Source organism: Budorcas taxicolor, chromosome 15 (assembly GCF_023091745.1).
Source record: "Budorcas taxicolor isolate Tak-1 chromosome 15, Takin1.1, whole genome shotgun sequence".
Taxonomy (NCBI): Eukaryota; Metazoa; Chordata; class Mammalia; order Artiodactyla; family Bovidae; genus Budorcas; species Budorcas taxicolor.
In genome coordinates, this window is record NC_068924.1 from 17,422,314 (window position 1) to 17,439,130 (window position 16,817).

A 16,817-nucleotide genomic window follows, 5' to 3' on the forward strand; every position below is an offset into this window, starting at 1 on the left:
TCACTGGGAATCCTTACTAGCAAAGTTCTCTAAGATAGTGTTCTCAAATAAAGGTAAAATGCAGATTGATGAGCGGTATAGGTCAGTGGGGAATTTGGTTGGCAGGAAAGTGATTAGGTTGAGGAATTTCAAGCTAGACCTGAAGCCTTACTCATTAAAGTGATTCTTTAAAATTAAATGAAAAAGGTGGGTTAAGAGAGTCTTGTTTGATATGATCTCCCTATTTTCCTTTGAGTCTGTAGGTTGGGTGCATAGCAGAAAAAAGTGCTAGTTGCATGTCTTGCGGATCTTAGATCTTTGATAACTATTTCCTTCTGTAATCACTGAATAATTTTGGAAATGAGACAATAACGTGAACCCCTTAAACTAGCTGACTTAAAGATCACAGACAGGAAAACTTAAATATATTTTATTTTGTATCCTTGCAGATTGATCATTTATTCATTAGTAATTTACCAGAGATCGTAGTGGAGTTATTGATGACGTTACATGAACCAGCAACTTCTGGTGCCAGCCAAAGCACTGACCCCTGTGACTTCTCAGGGTATGGATATTTTTAATTTAGAGGATTAGCTGCAATTTCAGAAGGTCCTTGGGAAGTTTATTAGTTGACACCTTCAAATGTCTATTTCAGTTATTAGACATGTACTGTGCTTTTAAATTGTTTCTTTTAAAATAGTTACCTTTGAATTGAAGTTATCTGCTGTACTGTAGCCTCTTCATAGTAACTGCTCTTTTAATTACCACTTTGTTTGCAAATTCAGTAACCTTTTTATTCTCAGTCTTTTTGTAATATTTGAGCATTGTGCCATCTCCTATCTCATGAAATTTTCTTCTTCATGACCCATTATTCTTTGTTCTCTTCTCCTTATCTGTGACTTGGCTTTCTGTATCACCATTTTTTAAAAAAGCATTCTCCTTTGCTAGTGGAATCTTACTATATTGCAATTTCATTTGCGGGTAAAACCTACTTGTTGTTTATGAATGGTAGAGTTATCCATATACATTGTTATTCATTTACCTTGATTGTAAGGTACTTGAAAACATCCTTAACTTTTTTTATATGCTATACAATACTAAGGATGTAAAACAGTAATAATACCTATTAAAATACTTCTGCATGTGTAATTTCATTTGGTGTAGTATTTGATTGCTGTCTTGAATGTTATTTTGTTTACGGGTATACCCATGGCTGATTCATGTCAATGTATGGCAAAAACCATCACAATATTGTAGAGTAATTATCCTCCAATTAAAATAAATAATTTAATTTTAAAAGATATTATTGAGTTTAAAGTACTAGAATAGAGCTTTAATTCATACCTTCAGTAAAGTGATAACTAGGTCTTTTTTTTATAACTGCTGTTAACTTTATAAACGATTTTTTAAGCAAATTATTGACTACCTCCTAGAAAGTTATTTAGGTATTCTGATTGATGTATATAGACTGTAATATGTCATTTGTGATTTTATTAAAAGTCTAGTTTTCACCTAGAGAATAACTAAAATTTGGGGTTATTATAATCTAAATTTTTCTTTTGAATTTTCACTGACCTATCAAAAAAATGTTTTTTTCTTGATAGTTTTATTCTGAAAATGATGACTGATTTTTTTCTATAACTCTTAGGGATTTGGATCCTGCTCCTAATCCACCTCATTTTCCATCACATGTGATTAAAGCGACATTTGCCTATATCAGCAATTGCCATAAAACCAAGCTTAAAAGCATTTTAGAAATTCTTTCCAAAAGCCCTGTAAGTATACTTTACTAGTATAACACCTAAAGAGAGAATTCCATCTTTTTCAGCTAGAAAATCTGTTTAAGTACATTTTATTTTTATTTTTTCGTTAAGTATAAGTACATTTTGTTTTATTATTTTTTTTTAATAAGTACATTTTAAAAAGAAAAAAGTAAACAAATGGAAAATTTACTTGAATAAATTAAGAAAAACACTCATTTACAAGTTTATATCTTGGTATTTTACTTGTCAGTATTGAAATATGTCACATATGAGGGCTGAATTTCATCATTTTAGTCAGGTTGGCTCAGGAAGTGTGTATATATGTATTTTTTTAAGAATATACTACTAAATATTGTTTACTATCTGAAAATGAAATAAACTGACAAGTTTTTTAAAATTTAAGATAGTAATTTTCTTAGAGTGATATTTTGCATTTGATATCAAAACTCCAAGCAAAATTCTGAAATTTAGAATTCTGTAATCTGAATATAAAAATGTATGTATTATGTCTGAGTATATGTGGTTAGGCAAGGTTTTACTAAATGTATCTTTATTTTCTAGGATTCCTATCAGAAAATTCTTCTAGCCATATGTGAGCAAGCAGCTGAGACAAATAATGTTTACAAAAGGCACAGGATTATTAAAATATATCACCTGTTTGTTAGTTTATTAATGAACGATATAAAGAGTGGCTTAGGAGGAGCTTGGGCCTTTGTTCTTCGAGATGTTATTTATACTTTGATTCACTATATCAACCAAAGGTAAATGATATATTTAGACCAATATATAAGAAGCTTTTCTACCCTCATCTTAATTAAAAACTTATATGCTTCTACAAGGTAGAAGCCAGAGTATTATTTTCTGAATTTTGCTATATATATATATATATATATATATATTACATTTTACAAAGTGAATCACTACTTCTCCAGCTCTCAGTTCAGTTCAGTTCAGTTCAGTCGCTCAGTCGTCTCCGACTCTTTGCGACCCCATGAAGCGCAGCACGCCAGGCCTCCCTGTCCATCACCAACTCCCAGAGTTCACTCAAACTCAGTCCATCAAGTTGGTGATGCCATCCAGCCGTCTCATCCTCTGTTTCCCCCTTCTCCTCCTGCCCCCAATCCCTCCCAGCATCAGAGTCTTTTCCAGTGAGTCAACTCTTCGCATGAGGTGGCCAAAGTGCTGGAGTTTCAGCTTTAGCATATTCCTTCCCAAAAAATCCCAGGGCTGATCTCCTTCAGAATGGACTGGTTGGATCTCCTTGCAGTCCAAGGGACTCTCAAGAGTCTTCTCCAACACCACAATTCAAAAGCATCAATTCTTCGGCGCTGAGCTTTCTTCACAGTCCAACTCTCACATCCTTGCATGACCACTGGAAAAACCATAGCCTTGACTAGACGGACCTTTGTTGGCAAAGTAATGTCTCTGCTTTTTCAATATGCTATCTAGGTTGGTCATAACTTTTTTTCTAAGGAGTAAGAGTCTTTTAATTTCATGGCTGCAGTGATTTTGGAGCCCAAAAAATAAAGTCTGACACTGTTTCCACTGTTTCCCCATCTATTTCCCATGAAGTGATGGGACCGGTTGCCATGATCTTCGTTTTCTGAATGTTGAGCTTTAAGCCAGTTTTTTCACTCTCCTTTCACTTTCATCAAGAGGCTTTTTAGCTCCTCTTCACTTTCTGCTATAAAGGTGGTGTCATCTGCATATCTGAGGGTTATTGATATTTCTCCTGGCAATCTTGATTCCAGCCTGTGCTTCTTCCAGCCCAGCGTTTCCCATGATGTACTCTGCATATAAGTTAAATAAGCAGGGTTTCAATATACAGCCTTGACGTACTCTTTTTCCTATTTGAATCCAGGCTGTTGTTTCATGTCCAGTTTTAACTGTTGCTTCCTGACCTGCATATAGGTTTCTCAAGAGGCAGGTTAGGTGGTCTGGTATTCCCATCTCTTTCGGAATTTTCCACAGCTCTAGAAGTCTTTAAATATTAAAAGTCTTCTCTTTAACATTTTAAATATGCTAATTTTACATGGCCATAAATACATGTTACCATAGCAGTTCTGCTCACCACTTTCAGTGTGTGGTAAGGGGAAGGAAGGGGGATTCCCAATGCACACCCAGGGTATTCTTCAGACATCACCTGGTACTCGCCTGTACATAGTGTCAGATCCCACAGATTAAGAGTTCAGTCCTACAAGACTACCCTCTCTCCAACCTCATCAGACTTCAGTTGAAAACTATAGACTGGAGGTTTCAATAACCCCCTTCCTTGCGTTTGATTATTTTGCTAGAGTGGCTCACAGAACTTAAGAAACCTATTTACTCACTAGATTGCTGGTTTATTACAAAAAGAAATAACTCAGGAACAGCCAGATGGAAGAGATAAATAGGGCAAAGCATGGGGAAAGGGCATGGAGCTTAAGTGGTATCTCCAGTCACTTCATTCTCCCCATACCTGCAAATGTTCACCAACCCAGAAGCTCCATAAACCCCATCCTTTTGGGTGTTAACAGAGGAATCATCAGCCATTGGTGACTGATGGAAGGGAAAGTCCTTCTCGATCAGAGAGGTGGAACAGAAACAACCATCTAATTATAGGGTTGGTTCTCTTGGCAACCAGCCCACATCCTTAGAGGCTTCCTCAAAGATACTTCATCAACATAACAGAAGACTTGTTTATTGCTCTCATCACAGGAAATTCCACAAGTTTTAGGGACTCTGCCAGATGTAGGGACAATGACCAAATATATATTTCTTATCATAAATCACAGTATCACTATAGATTTGGGGATGTATGTTCTTTTTAGCATCTCTATACTTTCTATTGGTTTTAATAATTATTCTATTGTTTTCTTATTAGTAGATAACATTGTAATCAAATAAATTTAAACCCTCAAAGCATATGAAGATATCTATTTCCATTTTGTTTTCTCATAATCTTTTTTGCTTTTTAAAAATATAATTTTAATTTTAAGTCATATGTATGTGTGTGTGGAGAAGGCTATGGCACCCTACTCCAGTACTCTTGCCTGGAAAATTCCACAGACTGAGGAGCCTGGTGGGCTGCAGTCCATGGGGTCGCGAAGAGTTGAACATGACTGAGCAAATTCACTTTCACTTTTCATTTTCATGCATTGGAGAAGGAAATAGCAACCCACTCCAGTGTTCTTGCCTAGAGAATCCCAGGGACGGAGGAGCCTGGTGGGCTGCCGTCTCTGGGGTCACACAGAGTCGAACACGACTGAAGCAACTTAGCAGCAGCACAGCAGTATGTGTGTGTACTTTAAGTCATTCAGTCTCTTTCCTTTTTTTTAGGTTTTATTATGGTGTTAAAATATATAACATCAAATTTCTCATTTTTAACTATATTTTAAATATTCAATTTAGTGCTATTAGTTATGTTCATGGTATGCTATTAATTTTTATTTCTGTCATTGCAGTTTCTAAATACAACTTATTTATTACCTCAAATAGAACCTTTCTACTCATTAAGCAATAACCACACAGTTCCTTTTCCCTATAGCCCTTATAGCTTCTAATCTACTTCCTGTCTTTTTAAAATTTCCTTGTTTTAGGTATTTTATATAAGCAGAATCATAATTTCTTTGCCCTTTCCTGTAGGCTTGTTTCACTTAGCATATCTTCAGTGTTTATCCAGCATCATGCTTTCTTGTGGCTAAATAACATTCCATTGGGCTTCCCTGGTGGCTCAGATGATAAAGAATCCTCCTTCTATGTGGGAGACCTGAGTTTGATCCCTGGGTTGGGAAGATCCCCTAAAGGAGGGCATGGCAACCCACTCCAGGATTCTTGCCTGGAGAATCCCCATGGACAGAGGAGCCTGGTGGGCTACAGTCCACACGATTGCAAAGAGTTGGACACAACTGAGTGACTAAGCACAACAACATTGGATATATGACACTTTTTTTTTATTCATTCATCTCATGATGAAAACTTGGATTGTTTCATAGGCATGAAGTGGTATCTCATTGCATTTTCCTGCTAACTACTAAGGAATATCTTTTCATGAGCTTATTGATGATTTGTATGCCTTCTTTGGAGAAATGTCCATTTAAATCCTTTGCCCATTTTAAAAATTGGATTGTCTCTCAAATCAAAAACCGATTTGAGAGAATAGCATTGAAGCATGTATATTAGCATATGTGAAATAGATCACCAGTCCAAGTTCAGTGCATGCAACATGCAGTCAAAGCTGGTGCACCAGGACAACCCAGAGGGATGGGATGGGAAGGGAAGTGGGAGGGGGGTTTGGGATGAGGGACAATACAATAAAAATAGAGAAAAAAAATTGGATTATCTTTCTGTTGTTGAGCTGTAGGAGTTATTTATATTTTCTGGGCTTGAACTCAGTATGTGATTTGCAAATATATTCTGGATATTGAATTCATATGTGATTTGCAGGTAGTTTTTCCCATCCTATAAAATTTTCACTTTCCTGATAATGTCTTTTGATGAGCAAATATTTTTAATTTTGGTAAGGTCTGATTTATCTTATTTTTCTTTCATTTCATGTGTTTTTGGTATTGTAGGTAAGAATGCATTGGCAAATCTAAGGTCATGGAGATTTACCCTTAGAGTTTATTCTAAGAGTTTTATGATTTTAGCTCTTAGATTTAGGTTGTTGATTCATTTTAATTTTTATAAATAATGTGAGTTAAGGGTTCAGTCTCATTCTTTTGCATGTGGAAATCTAGTTGTCCCAGCACTATTCATTAAACACTATTCTTTCACCCTTGTCAAAAATCAGTTAGCCATTGATGTATGGGTTTATTTCTGGATTCTCAGTTCTATTCCATTGGTCTTGCCTTGTGCCAGTACCATGCTGTGTTGCTTCTTGTTGTTCAGTTGCTAAGTCATGTCCAGTTGTTTTCACCTTAGGGACTACAGCATGCCAGGCTCCCCTGTCCTTCACTATCTCCCAGAGTTTGCTCAGACTCATGTCCATTGAGTCAGTGATGCTATCGAAATATCTCATCCTCTGTAGCCCTCTTCTCCTCCTGCCTTCAATCTTTCCCAGCTTCGGGGTCTTTTCCAGTGAGTCGGCTCTTCACATCAGGTGGCCGAAGTACTGGAGCTTCAGCTTCAGCATCAGTCCTTCCAATGAATATTCAGGGTTGATTTCCTTTAGGAATGACTGTGTTGCTTACTGTAGCTGTATAGTAACTTTTGAAATCAGGAAGTGTGAGTCCTCCAATTTTCTTCTTCTGTTTCAAATTGTTTTGACTCTTTGGATACCTTGCAATTCCATATGAATTTGTTGACCAGTTTTTCCATTTATGCAAAAAACGTGCTGGAATTTAGATGGATATTGCATTCAGTATGTGACTATTTTAGATAGTGTTAATATTTCAACAGTTTGTCTTCCAGTCCATGAATACAGGATGTTTTTCCATTTACTTGGGTTTAATTTCTTTCATCCATGCTATGTAATTTTCAGTGTATAGGCGATTCACATCCTTGGTTAAATTTATTCCTAGATGTTTAATTATTTTAGGTGCTATTGCAAATGGCAACCCACTCTAGTAGTCTTGCCTGGAGAATCCCATAGACAGAGGAGCCTGGTGGGCTGCAGTCCATGGGGTCACAAAGAATCGGACATGACTGAGTGACTGTCACTTCACTTCTGCTCCATCTAGAACTAAGGACCAGGACCCCACATTAGAAATGAGGTCTGAAGTTTTCATGAATGCTGCCAGGCTGGGGACGATGTGGGGCAAGGACAAGCAAAATCACCGCAAAGCTTTCCTAGTTTTTAAGTTTCCTTTTCCTTGATTCAGTGATTGCTTGATTGTTGCCGTTTCACAGAGTTCTAACAAAGTTCATACACTTTGCTCGTTTTTCAGTATTTCTGTCATGGGACCTTGGAGCTGCCCACTCTATCATTTTCTTGGTTTCTCTTCTGTTTTTGGAATTTAAACATCTAATTTTAAAGAATTAGATGTGAAACTAACTTTTATGTTATGCCACATCAGAATTAGAGCTGTTGAACAATAATGACCTTTGAACAAGTTGATATCAAAGTAGTGTCCTGTAACTGATTGTTTTTTCCCCCACGTTAGGCCTTCTCATTTCATGGATGTGTCATTACGTACCTTCTCCCTTTGTTGTGACCTATTAAGCCGGGTTTGCCACACAGCGGTAACTTACTGTAAGGATGCTTTAGAAAGTCATCTTCATGTTATTGTTGGTACACTTATACCCCTTGTGGATGATCAGATGGAAGTTCAGGAACAGGTAATTGCCCAAATCATGTTCAAAATGATATTTGAAATATATTGATAAAGTATTCTTGGAAAGAACTAGTTGTTTCACGTTTACTTGGTGTAATCAGTAATTTTAGTGAAAATAGTCTTTGAAAAATGATGGGGAAAACATTCTCAATGAATTAATCCTTGTAATCTTTGTTATATAGTACCTAGTAATTTTGATCTAATAAATAACCTGATTTCTTTCTTACTTATATTGAAATATAGAGGTAGTCAAAACTAGGGATCCAGTTCACACTACTCTGATGGTGTAAGAGATATTATATGAAATGCTTCAGTAATATTGACAACCGTGTTCCTCAGTGTCCATCCTATAGTAAAGGCCCTATATGTTTGTTGAATTATTTGAAAGCCCAGCAACTATAGTAGCTAGGTGCCTTAGTAGTGATTAGAACATTTTATCTAAACCAGGTTAATAGAGTTTGTATCATTTATTACAGTCGGTGTATTTTACTTTAACATAGAATTAATCCATTTCTCTTGATTTTTTCTTTTTTAATTATGTTTAGGTGTTGGACTTGTTGAAATTCTTAGTGATTGATAACAAGGATAATGAAAATCTGTATATGACAATTAAACTTTTAGATCCTTTTCCTGACCACGTTGTCTTTAAGGATTTGCGTATTACTCAGCAGAAAATCAAATACAGTAGAGGACCCTTTTCACTTTTGGAGGTAATAATTATTCTGTCATCTTGCTATTTTGTATTAGAGAGGATAGTAATACTTTCTGGAAGTCTGTAATCCTCTCAGGAAAAACTGGTCTTTTTAAAAAATTGTAATTAAAAAAGCATAACCTGACATCTGTCCTGCTAACAGATAAAAGGTCCGATGCTATAAAGAGCAATATTGCATAGGAACCTGGAATGTCAGGTCCATGAATCAAGGCAAAATTGGAAGTGGTCATGCAGGAGATGGCAAGAGTGAACATCAACATTCTAGGAATCAGCGAACTAAAATGGACTGGAATCGGTGAATTTAACTCAGATGACCATTATATCTACTACTGCAGGCAGGAATCCCTTAGAAGAAATGGAGTAGCCATCAAGGTCAACAAAAGAGTCCGAAATGCAGTACTTGGATGCAGTCTCAAAAACGACAGAATGATCTCAGTTCGTTTCCTAGGTAAACCATTCAGTATTACAGTAATCCAAGTCTATGCCCCAACCAGTAACACTGAAGAAGCTGAAGTTGAATGGTTCTATGAAGACCTACAAGACCTTTTAGAACTAATACCCAAAAAAGATGTCCTTATCATTATACGGGACTGGAATACAAAAGTTGGAAGTCAAGAAATACCTGGAGTAACAGGCAAATTTGACCTTGGAATACAGAATGAAGCAGGGCAAAGACTGATAGAGTTTTGCCAAGAAACTGCACTGGTCATAGCAAGCACCCTCCTCCAACAACATAAGAGAAGACTCTATACATGGACATCACCAGATGTTCAACACCGAAATCAGATTGATTATATTCTTTGTGGTGGAAGATGGAGAAGCTCTATACAGTCAACAAAAACAAGACCAGGAGCTGACTGTGGCTCAGATGATGAACTCCTTATTTGCCAAATTCAGACTGAAATTGAAAAAAGTAGGGAAAACCACTAGACCATTCAGGTATGACCTAAATCAAATCCCTTATGATTATATAGTAGAAGTGACAAATAGACTTAAGGGACTAGATCTGATAGAGTCCCTGACGAACTATGGACTGAGGTTCATACATTGTACAGGAGGCAGGGTTCAAGACCATCCTCGTGGAAAAGAAATGCAAAAAAGCAAAATGGCTGTCTGGGGAGGCCTTACAAATAGCTGTGAAAAGAAGAGAAGCAAAAAGCCAAGGAGAAAAGGAAAGATATAAGCATCTGAATGCAGAGTTCCAGAGAATAGCAAGAAGAGATAAGAAAGCCTTCCTTAGCGATCAGTGCAAAGAAATAGAGGAAAACAACAGAATGGGAAAGACTAGAGATCTCTTCAAGAATATTAGACATACCAAGGGAACATTTCATGCAAAGATGGGCTCGATAAAGGACAGAAATGGTATGGACCTAACAGAAGCAGAAGATATTAAGAAGAGGTGGCAAGAATACACAGAAGAACTGTACAAAAAAGATCTTCATGACCAAGATAATCACGATGGTGTGATCAGTCACCTACAGCCAGACATCCTGGAATGTGAAGTCAAGTGGGCCTTAGAAAGCATCACTACGAACAAAGCTGGTGAAGGTGATGGCATTCCAGTTGAGCTATTTCCAATCCTGAAAGATGATGCTGTGAAAGTGCTGCACACAATATGCCAGCAAATCTGGAAAACTCAGCAGTGGCCACAGGACTGGAAAAGGTCAGTTTTCATTCCAATCCCAAAAAAGGCAATGCCAAAGAATGCTCAAACTACTGCACAGTTGCACTCATCTCACACGCTAGTAAAGTAATGCTCAAAATTTTCCAAGCCAGGCTTCAGCAATACGTGAACCGTAAACTTCCAGATGTTCAAGCTGGGTTTAGAAAAGGCAGAGGAACCAGAGATCAAATTGCCAACATCCGCTGGATCCTGGAAAAAGCAAGAGAGTTCCAGAAAAACATCTATTTCTGCTTTATTGACTATGCCAAAGCCTTTGACTGTGTGGATCACAATCAACTGTGGAAAATTCTTCCAGAGATGGGAATACCAGGCCACCTAACCTGCCTCTTGAGAAACCTATATGCAGATCAGGAAGCAACAGTTAGAACTGGACATGAAACAACAGCCTGGATTCAAATAGGAAAAGGAGTACGCCAAGGCTGTATATTGTCACCCTGCTTATTTAACTTATATGCAGAGTACATCATGAGAAACACTGGGCTGGAAGAAGCACAAGCTGGAATCAGATTGCTGGGAGAAGTATCAATAAGCTCAGATATGCAGATGACACCACCCTTATGGCAGAAAGTGAAGAGGAACTAAAGAGTCTCTTGATGAAAGTGAAAGTGGAAAGTGAAAAAGTTGGCTTAAAGCTCAACATTCAGAAAATGAAGATGATGGCATCTGGTCCCATCACTTCATGGGAAATAGATGGGGAAACAGTGGAAACAGTGTCAGACTTTATTTTGGGGGGGCTCCAAAATCACTACCCTTGGTGATTGCAGCCATGAAATTAGAAAACGCTTACTCCTTGGAAGGAAAGTTACGACAAACCTATATAGCATATTGAAAAGCAGAGACATTACTGTGTCAAGAAAGGTCCATTTAGTCAAGGCTGTGGTTTTTCCTGTGGTCATGTATGGATGTGAGAGTTGGACTGTGAAGAAAGCTGAGCACCGAAGAATTAATGCTTTTTAACTGTGATGTTGGAGAAGACTCTTGAGAGTCCCTTGGACTGCAAGGATATCCAACCAGTCCATTCTGAAGGAGATCAGCCCTGGGATTTTTTTGGAAGGAATATATTGAAGCTGAATCTCCAGTACTTTGGCCACCTCATGCGAAGAGTTGAAAAGACTCTGATGCTGGGAGGGATTGGGGGCAGGAGGAGAAGGGGACGACCAAGGATGAGATGGCTGGATGGCATCATGGACTCGATGGACGTGAGTCTGAGTGAACTCCGGGAGTTGGTGACAGGGAGGCCTGGCATGCTGTGATTCATGGGGTTGCAAAGAATCGGAGACGACTGAGCAACTGAACTGAACTCAACAGAGAAAAAACTGAATTTTTAAATATACTCTTGCTTTGCAGTAAAAGTATAAATATCAAAGTTTCTTGGTAAAGATCTGAATTTAAGTATTAAAGAAGTATAATATAAAATATCCTTGATGAAATATACACAGAAGATTCATTAATATCTTAAAATTACCATCTGATCCTCTGAAGGAAAATATAATGCTTGAATTAGAGATGGTATGTAACTTTTTGAAGAGTTTTTCAGGTTTTAATCTTGTTTAACCCTTATAAATTTCAAAAGTATGTTCAGTTTTCCTTATAAATGTTACTATAATTTTACTCTATATTTGACTATAATCAATATGAAAATATAGTTAAATATATTGAAACATAAAACTAGAATTGTAGTGATAAATAAATACAAGTTTAAGTTTTTCCCTCTGAGTATGCTGTAATAATCTTAAACTCTATTTTATCATGAGAGAGTCTATTAGAATTTAAATGATTAAAACACTAAGATTTGAAGTGAAATAAGTAACTTACTTCCACCTTGTTTGGTAGTAACAGTGATAGTAATCAGTGTCTGTGGATGGCATTAACTGATTTTTAGAAATTTTATTTTACAGACTCAACCAATATATGTCAAAAGCAAGTTACATTTTTAGCTGATTTTCTCTTTTAGGAAATTAATCATTTTCTCTCAGTAAGTGCTTATGATGCACTTCCATTAACAAGGCTTGAAGGATTGAAGGATCTTCGAAGACAACTAGAGCAACATAAAGATCAGATGATGGATCTTATGAGAGCATCTCAGGGTACTCATTTTAATGACTTGGGTTATTTTTATGTTTCTTTTTGAAAGAATCTCTTACAATTTGCTCTTGGTTTAATTGCCACAGATTTAGTTCAGACCCTAATCACTTCTCATCTAGTTATGAAAGAGTTTCTAAGTTGTATCCTTTCCTTGAATTACTCCCATTTTATCCATCCTTTGGACCTGTGCCGGAATGTCCATGTTTATTCTGCCACTTAAAAAAATGTTAACAATTTGCTGCTGCCGAAAAGAATAATTTGAGTTCTTTAAAGGGAGGCATGCAAGATAATCTCTCTCTGCCTACTACCCCAGTTTATTTAAATAAAAGAAACATTTCATTTTAAGCATCTTAGCCATGTATGTGTTTTGTTTGTATGTATGTATGTATGTGTCTGTTTTGTATCTACACACATATTTGTATATGAGTTTCTAGCGTTTTTTTTTAAACTTAAGAAAACTTCCATTTTTAAGTTGATTTGATTTTAGTTTTTAGGTTACTATAGTACTGCACTTGGTGGAAATATTTTCTACTTATGTTTTGATTTTCATCATCCTGTGTTCATTAACTTCTTATTTCTATTCTGTGAATTTTGTCCTCAGTACTTTTAAAAATTAATTTTGTTTTGACCATCTGAATTCTGAGTTTCTAGAATATTTGTTCTTGAGGTATATAAATGTATATACATGTATATATATATATATGAAACATGAACTTTCTCTTTGTATATCTAATTTTTGTGTATTTGGGTATTTTATTGATTCATACCAATGTAGCTAATAGTTGTTTATAGCTACTTAAATTTAAATGACTTAAAATTTAGTAAAATTTAAAGTTCAACTTCTTTGTTGTACTAGCACATGTCAGGTTCTCAGTAGTAACATGTGGCTTGTGGCTGTCATTGGACAGCATGGACTATAGACCATTATCATCATTGCAGAAAATTCTATCGGACAGGGCTGGTCTATTCTAAATGCAAGAGGGTAAAAAACGAGGCATTCTCCCAAGGTTCCTTCTAGTTTAATGGTGAATAATTTTAGTGTTTCTAAGTGTGATTTTGCTAAAGGTATTGATTTCTCTGTACAATTTTGTTAAGACATTTTTCTCTTTCTCACTGCCAAATATTGCTGCCAAATGTTTCTACATGATTCTATTGAAGAAGAAAGTTCGGATACATTCATTTACTTTGTATTTTTGAAGTGCCCATAATGTAAAATCTTCATTGAAGTTTTCTAGTCACACAATGTAATATATGAACATATTATAAAGAAAAGTGTTGTCTCCACCATAACTTAAACTAATTTTTTCAAAACTGCTTCTAGATAACCCTCAGGATGGCATAATGGTGAAGCTAGTTGTCAGCTTGTTGCAGTTATCCAAGATGGCAGTAAACCACACTGGTGAAAGAGAAGTTTTAGGTAAGCTATTTGGCTTAGTGAATATGAGTTTTTTTGTTTGAGTGGTTATCTTCATAGCATTTTAAAAATCAGTAAAATTTGTTGTCTGAAATACTGGGGAAATGTGAGGTGCTAGTTAGATTTCTGTTTAGTTCAAGTATCCTTAAGCAGCCCTCCTTTCATATTTTCCTTCCTTAGACATTCATATAAAGTAAAAAGTTAGTGATTAATTGCCTAGCTATTAATTTTAAAATGGCTTGTACATATTTGCTGGAGAGGGGAATGGCAAACACTTCATTATTCTTGACTTGAGAACCCACTGAACAGAATGAAAAAGCAAAAAGGTATGACACTGATAGATGAACTTCCCAGGTCAGTAGGTGCCCAGTATGCTACTAGACAAGAATGGAGAAATAGCTCCAGAAAGAATGAACAGCCTGAGCCAAAGCGAAAACAACACCCAGTTATGGATGTGACTGGTGATGAAAGTAAAGTCTGATGCTGTAAAGAACAATATTGCATTGGAACCTGGAATGTTAGGTCCATGAATCAAGGTATATTGGAAGTGGTCAAACAAGAGATGGCAACAGTGAACATCGGCATTTTAAGAACCAGTAAACTAAAATGCACTGGAATGGGTGAATTTAATTTGGATGACCATTTTATCTACTATGGGCAAGAATCCCTTAGAAGAAATGGAGTAGCCCTCATAGTCAACAGGGTTTCCCTTGTGGCTAACCTGTAAAGAATCCACCTGCAATGCGGGAGACCTGGGTTCAATCTCTGCATTGGAAAGATCCCCTGGAGAAGGGAGAGGCTACCCACTGCAGTATTCTGTCCTGGAGAATTCCATGGACTATACAGTCCATGGGGTTGCAAAGAATTGGACATGACTGAGTGACTTTGTCACACGCTAGTAAAGTAATGCTCAAAAGTCTCCAAGCCAGGCTTCACCAATACGTGAACCGTGAACTTCCAGATGTTCAAGCTGGTTTTAGAAAAGGCAGAGGAGCCAGAGATCAAATTGCCAACATCCACTGGATCATGGAAAAAGGAAGAGAGTTCCAGAAAAACATCTATTTCTGCTTTATTGACTATGCCAAAGCCTTTGACTCTGTGGATCACAATCAACTGTGGAAAATTCTTCCAGAGATGGGAATACCAGACCACCTGACCTGCCTCTTGAGAAACCTATATGCAGGTCAGGAAGCATCGGTTAGAACTGGACATGGAATAACAGCCTGGTTCCAAATAGGAAAAGGAGTACGTCAAGGCTGTATATTGTCACCCTGCTTATTTAACTTATATGCAGAGTACATCATGAGAAACACTGGGCTGGAAGAAGCACAAGCTGGAATCAAGATTGCCAGGAGAAGTATCAATAAGCTCAGATATGCAGATGACACCACCCTTATGGCAGAAAGTGAAGAGGAACTAAAGAGTCTCTTGATGAAAGTGAAAGTGGGAAGTGAAAAAGTTGGCTTAAAGCTCAAGATTCAGAAAACAAAGATGATGGCATCTGGTCCCATCACTTCATGGGAAATAGATGGGGAAACAGTGGAAACAGTGTCAGACTTTATTTTGGGGGGCTCCAAAATCACTGCAGATGGTGACTGCAGCCATGAAATTAGAAAACGCTTACTCCTTGGAAGAAAAGTTATGACCAACCTAGATAGCATATTGAAAAGCAGAGACATTACTTTGCTGACTAAGGTCCATGTAGTCGAGGCTATGGTTTTTCCAGTGGTCATGTATGGATGTGAGAGTTGGACTATGAAGAAAGCTGAGCACCAAAGAATTGATGCTTATGAACTGTGGTGTTGGAGAAGACTCTTGAGAGTCCCTTGGACTGCAAGGAGATCCAGCCAGTCCATTCTGAAGGAGATAAGCCCTAGGATTTCTTTGGAGGGAGTGGTGCTGAAGCTGAAACTCCACTACTTTGGCCACCTCATGCGAAGAGTTGATTCATTGGAAAAGACTGTGATGCTGGGAGGGATTGGGGATGGGAGGAGAAGGAGACGACAGAGGATGAGATGGCTGATGGCATCACTGACTCGATGGACATGAGTCTGAGTGAACTCCGGGAGTTGGTGATGGACAAGGAGGCCTGGCATGCTGTGATTCCTGGGGTCGCAAAGAGTCAGACACAACTGAGTAACTGAACTGAACTGAGTGACTTTCACTTTCACTCATAGTCAACAAAGAGTCCGAAATGCTGTACTTGGGTGTAGTCTCAAAAGTGACAGAATTGATCTCTTTTCATTTCCAAGTCAAACTATTTCATATCACAGCAATCCAAGTCTATGCCCCAACTACTAATGCCAAAGAAACTGAGGTTGAATGGCTATGAAGACCTAGAAGACCTTCTAGAACTAACACCCAAAAAAGATGTTCTTTTCATCATAAGGGACTGGAATGCAAAAGTAGGAAGTCAAGAGATACCTGGAGTAACAGGCAAGTTTGGCCTTGGAATACAAAATGAAGCAGGGCGAAGGCTAACAGAGTTTTGTGAAGAGAATGCACTGATCATAGCAAGTACCGTCTTCAGCAATACAAGAGACGACTCTACACATGGACATCACCAGATGGTCAATACTGAAATCAGATTGATTATATTTTTTGCAGTAGAAGATGGAGAAGCTCTATACAGTCAGCAAAAAAGAAGACCAGGAGCTGACTGTGGTTCAGATCATAACTCCTTATTGCAAAATTCAGACTTAAATTGAAAATGTATAGGAAAGCTACTATCAGAAAGATAATAAGCAGATTCAGCAAAATTGCAGTGTACAAGATCAACATGCAGACAATAATTTTTTAACATATTTTATTAAATACCATAATGACAGGGGAAGAACATGAGGTAGCCCTCTGGCATCCTGAAAATATCTATCTTCATTTGGGTAGTGAGAATATAGATGGAAAGAAAATATATGTGCCTGCATGT

At 37.2% G+C, this 16,817-nt stretch overlaps 1 protein-coding gene across 1 annotated transcript in view; it reads left to right on the forward strand.

Annotated features, from left to right (window-relative positions):
• Positions 1 to 16,817, forward strand: part of ATM (ATM serine/threonine kinase) — a 141,915-nt gene that overhangs the window by 54,501 nt on the left and 70,597 nt on the right. Inside the window, exons 26-32 of the mRNA XM_052652907.1 lie at positions 429 to 544; positions 1,628 to 1,754; positions 2,304 to 2,503; positions 7,826 to 8,000; positions 8,542 to 8,706; positions 12,347 to 12,479; positions 13,799 to 13,894. Coding sequence (XP_052508867.1) covers positions 429 to 544; positions 1,628 to 1,754; positions 2,304 to 2,503; positions 7,826 to 8,000; positions 8,542 to 8,706; positions 12,347 to 12,479; positions 13,799 to 13,894 — 1,012 coding nt within the window. The remainder of the gene's footprint in view (positions 1 to 428; positions 545 to 1,627; positions 1,755 to 2,303; positions 2,504 to 7,825; positions 8,001 to 8,541; positions 8,707 to 12,346; positions 12,480 to 13,798; positions 13,895 to 16,817) is intronic.